Source organism: Phocoena phocoena, chromosome 4 (assembly GCF_963924675.1).
Source record: "Phocoena phocoena chromosome 4, mPhoPho1.1, whole genome shotgun sequence".
NCBI lineage: Eukaryota > Metazoa > Chordata > Mammalia > Artiodactyla > Phocoenidae > Phocoena > Phocoena phocoena.
In genome coordinates this window covers 105,706,068-105,720,469 of record NC_089222.1, presented here as the reverse complement: position 1 = coordinate 105,720,469, position 14,402 = coordinate 105,706,068, and the positions used below count along the sequence as shown (strand labels likewise).

The window sequence follows — 14,402 nt, the reverse complement described above, 5'->3', positions numbered from 1 at the left end:
ACATGTAGGCTTTTACATATGAGTACTTTCATTTAGAGTAATGTTTTTGAGGTTCATTCATGTTTTAGCACTTATCAGTAGCTCATTCATTTTTGTGCTGGATAGTAATCCATTGTATGGATATAGTACATTTTGTTTTTACGATCAGCAATTGATGGATATATGGATTGTTTGCAGTTTTTTCTCTATGAACATTTGTGTACAAGTGGACAAATGTTTTTATTTCTCTTGAGTAGATACCTAGGGATGGAATTGCTAGATGCTATGATAAGTTTATGTTTAACTTTGGTTTAACATAGAACTGCCACACTGTTTCCAAAGTGACTACACCATTTAAAATTCTAACCAGCTATCTAGAAAGGTTTCAGTGTCTCCATATGTTCACTAACACTTGTGATTATTTGTCTTTTTCATGGTAGCTATTCCAGTAGTTGTGTAATGGTATCTTATTTTGGTTTTAATTTGCACTTCCTCAGCGCTGTTGATGGCAAATATCCTTTCATGTACCTATATGCTATTGCATATCTTCTTTGGTAAAATGTCTGTTCAAATCTTTGCCCATTTTTAAATTGGATTGTTTGCCTTATTAAGTCGTAAGAGTTCTTTATATATTCTGGTTGCACATTCTTTGTCAGATCTATGATTCGTAAATACTTTTACCTATTCTGTGGCTTGTCTTTTCATTTTCTTATTGGTGTCTTTTGGAATCTATTGCTGGTTTTAAGAAATTTGATTATAATTTTCCTTGTGTAATATCTCTCACATTTCTTACTCTTAAATTTCTTGGAATTTTGGTTTTGTACTTTTTTACCAAATTTGGGAAATTCTCTCAAGAATTTTTTAGGAAAAAAAAAGTAAGGTGGAAACTTATGGAGGTATTTCACAGGATTATCATAAATTATACCCTACATTGCTTATTTGTCAGAATTTTCAGAATTCACTATTTAGACAACTGATAAGAAAGCTAAGAAAAAGCATGTATCTATAGATACTTCACAAGAATATGTAGAAATGTATTTCCTTTCTTAAAATGAATTAAATAAATATTACAAATAAATTTTATTTTCAGTTGTAAAAAAAAAAAAGAATTTTTTTAGAAATCACCATTATGTTTTCTTTTTTTTTTTTTTTTGGCGGTACACAGGCCTCTCACTGTTGTGGCCTCTCCCGCTGCAGAGCACAGGCTCCGGACGCGCAGGCTCAGCGGCCATGGCTCACGGGCCCAGCCGCTCCGCGGCATGTGGGATCTTTCCGGACCGGGGCACGAACCCGTGTCCCCTGCATCGGCAGGCGGACTCCCAACCACTGCGCCACCAGGGAAGCCCCATTATGTTTTCTTAAAGGACACCACTTGAAGGGAATCCACAGTTGACCCACACCTGACTGATTGTTCTATTCATTTTTTTCTGTCTTTTTGTGTGTGTGTTTTGTTTTAGTAATGCTATACCTTGTTTTCACTGATTTTATCTTCTGCAGAGTCTAATCTGACATTAATCCCATACAATGTATTTTTCATTTCAGACATTGGATTTTTTTTATTTATGAAAGTTTTAATTGGGTCTTTTATGTCTTCCATTTCTCTGCTTAACCTGATTATTCTTTACCTTAGGAGTTGGCAGACTATGGCCCATGGGGTCAAATGCTGCCCATGGCTGTTTCTGTTTTTTTTGTTTTTTTGTTTTTTTTTTAATATGGCTCCCAAGCTAAGACTGGTCTTTATATTTTTAAGCAATGGTGTGTAAAAAAAAAAATGTGAGAGAGACTTAATGTGGCCCAGAAAGCCTAAAATATTATCTGGCAACCCAGGCTCCACCCTCAACATAATATAACAGTGGAGGAATTTGAAGACAGTGGTGCACTGAAGGTCATGATAGCAACAACCCACATGATAGCAATAACACAAACTCACTTAACTCATGAGTAGATTTATTTAAATGCCCAACAGTAAAGCCTAGCAGAAGAAAAGGCTTGTCTGTTTCCAGGCACCAATTTTATTAACATCTGTTTATACTTTCATATATCATAAAGTCCAGCTTTCAGTCAAAAATTATAGACACATAAAAAAGAGAAAGAAAAAAATGCACTATCAAGAGACAAAGCAGTTTGTAGAATCAAATTTAGATATAAAGATCTAGTGGGAAAAATGGATAACATGGTCGGACATATTGAGAATTCCAGCAGAGAGCTGGGACACTTTTTAAGAAAGATTCATATGGAAATGCTGGAAGTAAACGATATAGTAACAGATTAAGTATGCCTCTGATGTGCTCATCAGTAGAGTCAACACAACACAATTGTGGAAAGAATGAATGAACTCAAATATAGGTCAGAAGAAATTACCCAAACTAAATGACAAAAAGAAAAAGAGAAGAAAACAACAGAGCATCTAAGAGTGTTGGGAAAATATGAAATTGTATAACATATGTCTGTTAGAATCCCAGAAAGAGAAGAAAAATGAGGCAGAAGAGTATAAAATAGTAGCCATGAAGTTTTCAAATATAATGAAAGATGTTAAACCACAGGTCTAAGAAACTCAGAACAACAAACAGGATAATTTCAAACTCTCTCAGACTACCACCTAGGTCCCCTAGGTGCATCACATTCAAACTCAAAAAATCACAGAGAAAATCTTGAAGGCCACCAGAGAACAAAGACATTACCTAATTTAGAAAGCTACAGCAGGCATCTCAGAAACTATGCAAGCCAGAACACAGTCAAGTGACATCTTTAAAGTGCTGAAAGAACAATTCTTTCAACTATCAATTCGAGAGGGAGAAATAAAGGTGTTTTTGGGGAAGCAAAAACTGAAAGACTTATTCCCAGAAGACCTGAACTACAAAAAAAAGTAGTACAAGTATGATGCCAGACAGAAAATCTACCTAAAGAAATGAGATCTGAAAATGGTACAAGCTTGAAGATGCAATTGACCCTTGAACGGTGGAGGGGTTAGGGGCACCAACCTCCCACACAGTCGAAAGTTCATGTAGAACTTTACAGTCAGGCTTCCATTTCTGCAATTCTGCATCCATGGATTCAGCCAATCACAGATTGCATAGTACTTCAGTACATATTTATTGAAAGAAATCTGCATATAAGTGGACCTTCACAGTTCAAATCTATGTTGTTTAAGGGCCAACTGTAAATATAAAATTGAATTTAAAAAATTTTTAGTCACTGTGAAACGTAACTGTTTAATGCAGGGGTTGGCAAACTTTTTTTTTTAAAGGCCATATACTCTAGCCTTGCAGATCATAGAGTAACTACTCAACTCTGCTCTTGTAGCACCAAGGTAGCCATAGACAACATAAGTGAATGCATATGACTGTGTTCCAGTAAAACTTTTACAGAAACTGGCAGCCAGCCTATGGGTTATATTTTCTAAGTGCTGAGATTAAAGCAAAAATTGTAGTGAAGTATTGTTTGTAGCATGTAAAATTTAAATGAATGACAAAAAGAGCACAAGGATTATTATCTTATACTTAAAGCAGCATAATATCATTTGAAGGTAGGCTAGGACTTATATATAAGGTAAACCCTAGAGTAATCACTAAAAACATTGAATACAGAGATGGATATATTAAGCGAAAATAGAGATAAAATGGAATCATAAAATCACTCAATCCAAAAGAAGGTGGAAGAAGCATCAAATGGAGCAATGAACAGAGAACAAATCCATGGTAGGTTTTAATCCAAGCAATATATGTAAATTGCCTAAACCTATTAAAAAAGACAAATTAGTTGGATAGAAAAGCAAGTTCCAACAGATATATATCCATACCCCTATGCCCTTTTTTAGATAAACAGGTACACACTTTTCTACACTCTGCTTTTTTCACTTAATATTATATCTTGGAGATCACTCCATAGTGATACAGAGATAGTCCAAATTCCTTTTTACATCTTACAATATTGTGTAGATGTACCATAGTTCATTCAGCATGCCTTCTATTGATAAGTATTTGGATTGCTTCCCTTGTTTTCCTATTACAAGTAGTACTATTAGTAATATCCATTGGCATACATCTTTTTGTATGTTTGCCAGTAGATTTTTGGGGTAGGCTCCTAGAATCTGTGTCAAAGGATGAATAGATATGTAATTTTCCTAAGTAGTCTCAAAGTTCCCTTTATACAGCTTGTACCATTTTGCATTCTCACCCATAAAATAAAGCTTTACCTCCGACCTCACCACAGTTTTTTGTTGTCAAACCTTTGATTTTTTGCTAAGCTAACAGGAGAGAAATGGCACGTCAACGTGGTTTTAATTTGTATTTTTCTTATTGTGAGTGAAGGTGAACACCCTTTTGCATATCCTTAAAGACTATTTTGTTTCATTTTCCATGAGCTACCTGTTTATATTATCTCAAGCCCATTTTCTATAAGTTAGTTGGACTTTTTCTTCTCAGTTTTCATAAACTCTTTATGTATTAGGGATATTAACCCCTTCCTCTGATATTAGTTACAAATGTATATGTTTTCATTTATGTTTTGCTTTCCTTATGGCAATTATACTTTTAGACATTTTAAAATGTAATTAAAATTTATCAGTGTTCTGTTGCTTCTGACTTTTGAGTCATAGTTAAGAAAAAGTTCTCTATAACCAAGTTATATGTGATTACTTCTGATATTTGTAGTGTTTAATTTTTTATATTTAGGTTTTTTTATCCATTTTGAATTTTTTCTTATGTTTGGAAATTGGAGTGAATCAATTTTGTCTTTTAGTATTGGGCTATCTGATATGGAGTAAACATTTTCCCTGATTTGAGATGCTGTTTTTGTCATATACTCATTTTTCACATGCAGTTGTCCTATTTTTGGATTTTCTATTTGATTTCATTAGGCTATTTGTTGATGTGTCAGTATAATACTAGTTGAATCATAAAGGCTTTACAAAATGTTTTAATATTGGCAAGTTCCTTTTCATTGCTCATGCTATTTCATGGTTTTCCTAGATATTAACTTTGTAACCAACTTTCTACTTTCAGAAAAACTTGAAGTTATGTAAATTTATAAATTAGGAGAATTTAATATTTAACTTACTGAAGTATATATTTTATATGCTCTTTATCTTCCTCCACTTCAAAAACACTGGAACACTAAGGCTGAAACTTCTCCTTCCAACTTTAATGTTTATTGATGCCATGTATTTTTGCTATGACTTTTAAAAGCCCAGATGAAATTATTATTATTGCTTCATGCTGTCAAATGTTTTAGCCTATATGCTTACTAATTTGCATCTTAGACTCTTCTTGCTAATTTAATTACCTGTGTCTTTGTAAACTGTCTTTATTATTCTCTGGTTGTTTATATATTGTTCTTTGTATTTGGCATTTTATAGCTTCCTGTGATTAGCTAGGTATAGATTTATTTTTATTAATCATTATTGAGATTTTCTGGGCTTCCTGTACCTGAGGATTGGTATCTTTCATCAGTTATGAAAAATTCTTACCCAGTTTTTGTCTTAGCTTCATTCTCTCATTCTTTTTTTTTTTTTTTTTTGAAGTATGATTAGGCATGTTAGACTTGTACACTCCATTCCTCATGTCTTTAACTCTTGCTTGTATTTTCCATTTCTTTGTCTCTCTGTATTGCACTTTATTTTTTTACAGATCTTTCTGTTTACCAGTTCTTTCTTCAGCTGTGTCTAACCTGCAGTTAAATATGTTCATTGGCTTTTAATTTCATTGACTTTACTTTTTATTTCTATAATTTTTTGACTGCTGTTGTTTTTTATCATTTTAATATTTCTTTATTCCTTAATATTATCCTCATTTTATATTCTGGGTCTGGTTTAAATATATAAAATCTTCATGGACTTTCTGTTGCTTCTTGCTCATGGTGTTGTGTTTCCTTATATACTGTGTTTTTTATTGTCATCATCATTATTATTTACATTGTGAATTTGTATTTTCTTGGAATAAATTTATTTGCAGAAATTGAGGCCTGAATTTGAAGTGGATATTCAGAAAGGATCTACATTTGTTTCTGGCAGGGACCTGGAGATATTACTAGTCCAGGACCAATCTTAGCTAAATTCTTGGCTTGAGAATTTTTGGACCATGTACGCAATATGAATTCAGGTGACAACCTATATGAGAGGATTTTAAAACTAGATTTTTTTTTTTTTTTCTTTTCCAGGGTAGTTCAAAGTGCAACCAGACAGTTTTCCTTAACAGTCTTAGAAATGTGGTGAAGTTGGTGGGAGGAGCATATTGGCATAGCTGTTTGAAGTTTTAGTCAAGGCAAAAGCCAGCTGTTTTATCCAGCATTTTACTTGTTTTCTGATGGTGAATCGCTAAGGGTACTAGTCTGTCATACTTTAGAGAAAATAATGTTTTATACTGATACAGTTTATCAGTATATAGTTGAAAAAAAAAACTATGAACCTCTTCTTTCCTCACTAAAGACATTACTGAAGAAAGTATTTTGAAGATAAATGCATTGGAATGCTTGAGTATGACAAAGTAAATGCTCTTTGTTAATATTAAGTAATGCTGGGACTTGCCTGGTGGTCCAGTGGTTAAGACTCCACACTTCCACTACAGCAGGTGCAGGTTCGTTCTCTAGTCAGGGAACTAAGGTCCCACATGCTGCACGGGCGTGGCCAAAGGAAAAAAAAAAAAAAGATTAAGTACTGCTGAGTTGAAACATCTATATGATCAAAGATTTAGAGTTAGTAAGTGTAGAAGAAATTGTTAAAAATGAGTGTTTAAAGTGTGGGCAATAACATTTTATTCTATTCTTATTTAATTCATGTAGAACAGACCTAATTTTCTTTGGCTTAAATTAGTAAGTGGATTTCTTGTATTTGGATAGTTAAGCATCATAATTTAGTGGAATTTTCCTATGGCAGATAAATGCACAAATCCACATTCTTATATTTTAGTGTGAAAATTACTTATCTGCTTCAGAGACCCAAAAAAGAAAAGTAATTCTGGTCATAATTACCAATCTATTTATGTGTGCCTTTGTACTTTAAGAAGTCTGGCGCCTTATTACCACTTGTAATATATGTGAAGTCTGGTAAACACTTGTAATATATTGTCTGAATTCCAAGCAACCCAAGGATAGAATATAGTTTGTTTCATAAATGGAGACTTTAGTGATATTCTAGTTATTTAAACTTACATAGCTAATAGGAATATACTGATTGATGAAAGTCAAATAAAAATGATGGTAAAAGGTATACTTTTTTAAATTCAAAGGGCATGCCATCTATAATATACTTGTCCCACTGCAAATAATTTATGTTTTTATATAAATCATTTTACCTAGGTATTTCTATTTTGAGTAATTATTTCAATTTAGGTGAATGAACTGTAGGTAACCCATAATTTGGACTAATATTAATTATAATTGGTTAATGTACAGACTATGACATATTAAGCATTATACTAAATATTTTATTACACAAACATTAAACACTATTGAAACATTCAACATTAAAAACCAATATAACATTATACAATAATAAATTTTTGGAAAGAAACATTTTGATGAATTTAGTTAGATATCTTAAAAAAATCTTCATAATTTAAGTGAGGAAAAATTGGTGTCTTACATATCAACAAAATTGACATGTGCAGAGCTGAGAAGAACAAATCTGTGAAGACCTCAGGTTTCTTCTTAGATTGTTGAAGGAAACTTTGATGGCAATGTTAATAATAGAAGTAGTAATACTATATTATTATTAGCATGCACCTATAGCACCCCCAGGGATTGTTTTAAGTGCTTTACAAGAGGTAGCTACAGTTATTGTTCCTGTTTTATAAATAAAGAAACCGAGGCACAGAGATATTAAGTGACTTGCCCAGGGTCACATATCAAGGAAATGGTGGTGCTGAGATTGAAACCCAGTGTGGCTGTAGACCATGGGTGAGTAAAGGGCCAGATAGCAAGTATTTTTAGGCTTAACTCATAAGGTCTCTGTGGCCACTACTCAGTTCCATTATCTAGTATGAAAGCAACCATAGTCAATATGTAAATATATGGGTGTGGTTCTGTTTGAATAATAATGTACTTATTGACAGTAATATTTAAATTTCATGTAATTTTTACCTGTTAGGAAATATTATTCTCTTGGGTTTTTTGTTTTGTTTTGGGGGGGGGTTGTTTGTTTTTGTCTTTTTTTTTTTTTTTTTTGTCGTACGTGGGCCTCTCACTGTTGTGGCCTGTCCCGTTGTGGAGCACAGGCTCCGGATGCACAGGCTCAGCGGCCATGGCTCACGGGCCTAGCCGCTCCACGGCATGTGGGATCTTCCTGGACCGGGGCACGAACCCGTGTCCCCTGCATCAGCAGACGGACTCTCAACCACTGCGCCACCAGGAAAGCCCGTCTTTGTTTTTTAACAGTTTAAATATGGCTAACTATTCTTATCTCATGTATTATACAACAACAGGCCTTCCTGCTCTAGACTGCTATATATATTTTGGAGTCCTACCTTGTTCTATTGTGGACTCATTTACCCTGCATCTTGTAGAGTTTGCCTCCTTGAGGGCTAGACAATTTGATCTGTAAACATTTAGTTGATCCTTTACACTAGGCAATAGGAAATTCAACAGGTCTGAGACAGGAAGTTTCTACTTCTACATATACTCTAGGTTTTTCCCTTAGTGATTTCACTACTATGTAAATACTTGTTGACTTTCCTGAATCTTACCCTCAGGCAGAGTTAGCTAGACCATATTGTTTTATCATTATTTACTCTACTTATTTTGCATATAGTTTTTCTCATTTTAATGTCATTATAATGGACTTGGGCCTTGTTATTGAGGTAGCTGATAGTGAGGCATATACAGATCTCTTGTAATGTTGGCTCCCCTTTCATGTTCACATAATACAGACATAATTCTGCATATTTAGATTATCTACAAGGTCATATTAATCTGCACATTCATCTCTAAATTTACTGCCATAGCATATTTTATTTCTACTAAAAACCTTTGTATCTCTTCCTCCTTCAATAGAATTAAGTGGTCTACCAGTCAGTACTATCTACTCAATGTAATGATGCAATTTCTACCCCATTCTACCTAGTACAAAGTTAACACTTCCTTGTTTCAACATGTTATAATAGTGATACATGCAAAGTACAGTACTATGATAGTACAGAAGAATCACCTATGTATTAGTCTGGAGAGAAGCAAGGGAGTTTTTAGGCTAAGTTCCTAGGTGGAATCGTATAAATAGGTCTTGAGGAAGCAACAGATCTAAACACCTTTAAGCACACAGGAGTTTTAGGCTATGTAGGAAAGTTTGATGCAATTTGAGCATGGAATTTGGTAATATCTGTGTGTAAAAGTAGTTTTGGATCAGACATAAAGGTTCTTATGTCAAAATAAGGAATCTGAATTTCCTCCTCTTCATCAGTGATCTCAAATACCTAAATAAAATAGAATGGGAATATAAGTAATAAATAAGTCAAGTAGGCAGTGTGCTGGGGAAGTGGGAGATGGATGGAGACTGGCAAATTGGAAGAGAGGTCCATGCCCTGACTAAAGGCAGTAGCTGCTCAGCTTATTTTGCTATGGAGAGATGCAAGCCCTGTGTTACAGGGATTCCTCTTTATCAAGAGCTCAGAGAAATCTACATTTAATCTGAAATACCACAGTTTTTAAATATTGGAAACTAAAATATTTTTTAAAAATATTTGATGTATATAAACAAATGTGTCAGCTGAAGGTCTTTGCTTTAGATGGTAAAATCTACACAGCCAAGTGTTAAGTCTGTAAGTAGATCATTCTGTGTTTTAGGAAGATAACAATGGCAGCCATGTTGAACATGGATTTTAGGTAAGTGTGGAATAGCAAGACAGGAGATAGGGTCTATTAGAAGTTTAAAGATGAGATAGATGTGAATTAATGCTTTATTAATAGGGATAGAGAAGATTCCAGAAGTACATTGATGGTGCTCTTTTATACTTACTTATTGATGGTAAAATAAATACATAATGGTTGATAATGAAAAATAATTCTCCTTTTCATCCCTGACCCCTAGTTTCTTTTTCCCCTATGTAAAGGCAACTGTTTTTACCAGTTTGTTGCATATCCCTCTAGTAGTCTGGCAATATGCATTGGTGTACATGTGCCTTCTACTCTCTCCCTTCCTTTACACCAGTGATAATGTAATGAATAGATTTCTCCATCTTTGTTTAACAATATATGCTGGAATTTTCCCCTTATCTATTCATATAGATGTAAATATATTCTCAATAATATTCTCATTAATATTTGTATTATATTTCACTTCATGGGTATATTATAATTTAACCAGTCCCTTGTGGTAGACATTTAGTATGTTTCCATTGTTTTACTGCTACAAACCATCTGTGGATGTATATCTATATATATGTGTGTCTTTGAACTTATGTGTGTATTATTTGGAGGATTAAATTCTTATAAATGGAAATGGTAAGTCTAATGGTATGTGTGCGTTTAAGATTTTGTTGACTATTACTATGTTGCCTTTAAAAGTAGTACCACTTGGGCTTCCCTGGTGGCGCAGTGGTTGAGAGTCCGCCTGCCGATGCAGGGGACACGGGTTCGTGCCCCGGTCAGGGAAGATCCCACATGCCGCGGAGCGGCTGGGCCCGTGAGCCATGGCCGCTGAGCCTGCGCGTCCAGAGCCTGTGCTCCGCAACGGGAGAGGCCGCAACAGTGAGAGGCCCGCGTACCGCAAAAAAAAAAAAAAAAAAAAAAAAAAAGTAGTACCACTTATCATCCCTCCAACTAGATAGCAGAGCCTATTTCTGTACTTCAGAGCCATCATGGGATATATCAACATTTTTATTTTTGTAAATAAGATAGGAGAGATGACATTTCATCTTTATAATTTCACTTATTTAATTATAGTAGAGAATCTTTTTATATTTGAAAAAAAATCCACTTGCGTTTCTTTTCTGTGGTCTTCTCTCCCAGTTTTCTACTAGGTTGTTAACTGGTTTTTTTTAAAACAAAAATTACTTATATAAGCTTTTTAATTAAGGAAATCAGCAAAGATTCTCAGTGTATTATTTTGCTTTTGACTGCTTTTATGTGGTTTTGTTCTGTTGACATTTAAAAATTTTAAGTAGTCAAATTTATAAATATATCAGTTTATGGAGTATGGTTACTATACTGTATTTAGAAGGGTCTTTGTAATTATTGTGTAATACCTAGGTCTTTTATATAATTTTAAAATTCTCAGTTATATTCTACATTTGCATTTGTATTTAAAAAGTTGTCTTTATTAGTGATTTGCTTTATTAAAGGCAAAAAGTAAAAAGACAAGAAATAACACATGTTGGCACGGATGCAGAGAAAAGGGAACCTTTGTACACTGTTAGTGGGAATGTAAATTGGTGCAGACAGTCTGGAGGTTCCTCAAAAAATTAAAATTGGAGCTATCATATGATCCAGCAATTCCACTTCAGTATTTATCCAAAGAAAATGAAAACACTAACTCAAAAAGACATATGCACCCCATGTTTATTGCAGCATTATTTACAAGAGCTGAGATGTGGAAACAACCTAAGTGTGTCCATCAGTGGATTAGTGGATAAAGAAGATGTGGTATATATACACAATCAAACATTATTTAGCCATTAAAAAATGCAGTATTGCCATTTGTGACAGCGTGGATGAACCTTAAGGGCATTATGCTAAGTGAAATAAGTCATATAAAGACAAATACTGTATGAGCTCACCTATATGTTGAATTTTAAAACAAAAAAACCCCAAGAACCCCCAAAATACCAAGCTCATAGATACAGAGAGCAGATTAGTGGTTGCCAGAGGTGGGGGGTGGGGAGTAGGCAGAATGCACGAAGCGAGACAAAAGGTACAGACTTCCAGTTATAAAATAAATAAATCATGGAGATGTATTAATAATACACAGCATGGTGACTATAGTTAATAATACTATGTTGCGTATTTGAAAATTGCTAAGAGAATAAATCTTAAAAGTTCTCATCACAAGAAAAAAATTGCAACTATGTATGGTGATGGATGTTAACTAGACTTACTGTGATCATTTCACAATATATACAAATGTTGAATCATTATGTTGTACAGCTGACACCAATATATTGTTGTGTGTCAATTATGCCTCAAAAAAAGGCGCCAAAAGTGTTTAAAAAAATACAACTTCAGGTATTCCTAGTTGAGTCTTCTAGGTTAATAAAATTTAAAATTTTTCAGGGATTCGTCATTGTGATACTTTAGGATTACTAAATAATATCAAATAATTTTTAATAGTTTTCCATGCTCATGATTAGGAAATAAGTTATATTTCTGCCTGTGTGAACTCATGAATTGTTAAAGGCACATAAAGTACTTAGTAACAGTATTTTCCAAATAATTTATTTAAAAAGGAGGAACCACAGAGTTTGGACAACTTATCATAAATGGGATAATCAAGGTAAGCCTAGGATTTGAGGACCATGTGTCATGTATTAGGTATAAAATTGGTGATATTGCTGTAATATACATGTTGGCTGAGACTTTTCATTGTGCCTCTTATATTTTTGGGTCAATTTTACCACCCTTTGTATTTCTTTGAAAAACAATCAGATTTTGAGTTTTCTCTGGGGTCCATTGTATTGGGGTGAAGCTGGACTATGTGCCCATTTTGAATCATTGTTATATGTATAGCCACATTTTTGCCACCTGGTATACCATTGCATTTTTTTTCCCCACTGTGAACACTGGTAGACATAAGTAATGTAATTGTTCATTCTATAGGTATAGAATTTCAGTGTATTTCTTTTTATTATAATTTTACTGAAAACATAACATGAATCCTAAATGATCAATATAATTTTTCAAAGCCAACTATTTTAAAACTAAATATCTGATATTATGTAACTGGTATCTCTTGAGACTTTTAAATTGGGGCAAAAATTCAGAGAAGCAATGAAAGTTATCATTCACTTATTCTTTCTAGGAGTTTCTTTGAGTTGCTGCTGTTCTTTGGAAGAGATGAGTTTTATGAAGAGCCCTTAAAGGATATTCTTGGATCATTCCAGGTAAAACAGTTTACTACTTACATTTTGTCTACATTTAAAACAGGCCTTTATTCCCCACCTAAAAATAGTATATTGATTATAAGCTTTTATATTTACTAAGGTGGCAATGCTTAAGATTCTGTTATGTTGGCAAAAAAGAAAGTTCTTAAAATTAATCTTTAGCTGTACTTCTAAGCAATTCATACAGAGGATTCTAATTCTACATTTGCTAGACTAGAGCGTGCTGCCACCACCCTTATAGATTCCCAAGCGCATCTTGGACATATACTTGCTTTTTATTGCTAAAGGCTTTTGTTCCAAAGCCCCATGTAGAACTCAGCCTGGAAAAAGGACTCTTTTTGCCTAGACTAGAAGCAGGCTGTTTGTCCCATGCCACTTTTTCCTTTGGTTGTCTCCTGATTTTGTCATCTGTTTTCTTAATAGCCTTCCCAAAATAGGAGACAGATTTTTTTTTTTTTTTTTTTTTTTTTGCACATGCTCCATGAGTGAAGAGTAAATCCAGAAGAGAATGACAAAAGATCTAAGACCTCACCTGTAGATAAAAGAACATTTGATGTTTTTACCATTTTGTTGGGAAGCAATACATAGTACCGTGGCTCACTGATGGGTTCTTGGCAGTCTCATTGCCCTTTTTTGGGGTGGAATAAAGAAAGATGTACTTTGAGCTCCCCCTAGAGGTATAGTTGTTCAGACAACGTATTGCAATCTACCTTGAGGAAGGAAGTCATCAGAGTAACAGAAAAGTCATGCAGTGCTTTCTCTCACCTAGAATTTTTATTTCATGTTTATTTAAAGAACTTTTAGACTGAATTAAAACAGATTTTTATGAATGATCACTCTGGTACATACATAAAATAGGAAAACTATAAGCAGACTTAATTGGCTAAGGTATATCTAAAACTTCTTCACATTCAGAAGCTTACTCTAGAATTGCTTTTCCTTTCCAGTCATCAGTGTCTATTTTTCTACACCATTTTGTCTTCAGTGGCATCAAAAGTGTTGGTGATGCAGCATTTCCTAAAATAATTAATAAAAGAACTCAAAGTCATTGGTACTGGGCTTTTAAAAGCTTAAGCTGGCTTTATAATAAGTTCTGTTTAATCAACTTTTGACTCCTGCTTCAGGGGTAGTGTTAAATTAGATTAATTACCCTATACCCTTCCTATACCATCTGATATCCAAGAGTTAAGAGAGTGCTCTGCTAGTCTCCTGGATTTTATTCTGCGTCACCAATATACCCTTTTGCAAGTTTTCATGTTGTCTCTGAATGTCCGTGCATGCGGAATGACAACTACATCATGACCATTACCAGGCTGACGTGGATTCAAAGATAGCATTGAATGTAAAACATAATCTGATTTCAGAGTTATAAAAATATGAAAAAATGTATCTTAGAATCAG

At 33.9% G+C, this 14,402-nt stretch overlaps 1 protein-coding gene across 1 annotated transcript in view; it reads left to right on the top strand.

Annotated features, from left to right (window-relative positions):
- Window positions 1-14,402, top strand: part of ZNF654 (zinc finger protein 654) — a 100,617-nt gene that overhangs the window by 54,661 nt on the left and 31,554 nt on the right. The window contains exon 3 of the mRNA XM_065876860.1: window positions 12,920-13,001. Within this exon, the coding sequence (XP_065732932.1) occupies window positions 12,920-13,001 (82 nt within the window). The remainder of the gene's footprint in view (window positions 1-12,919; window positions 13,002-14,402) is intronic.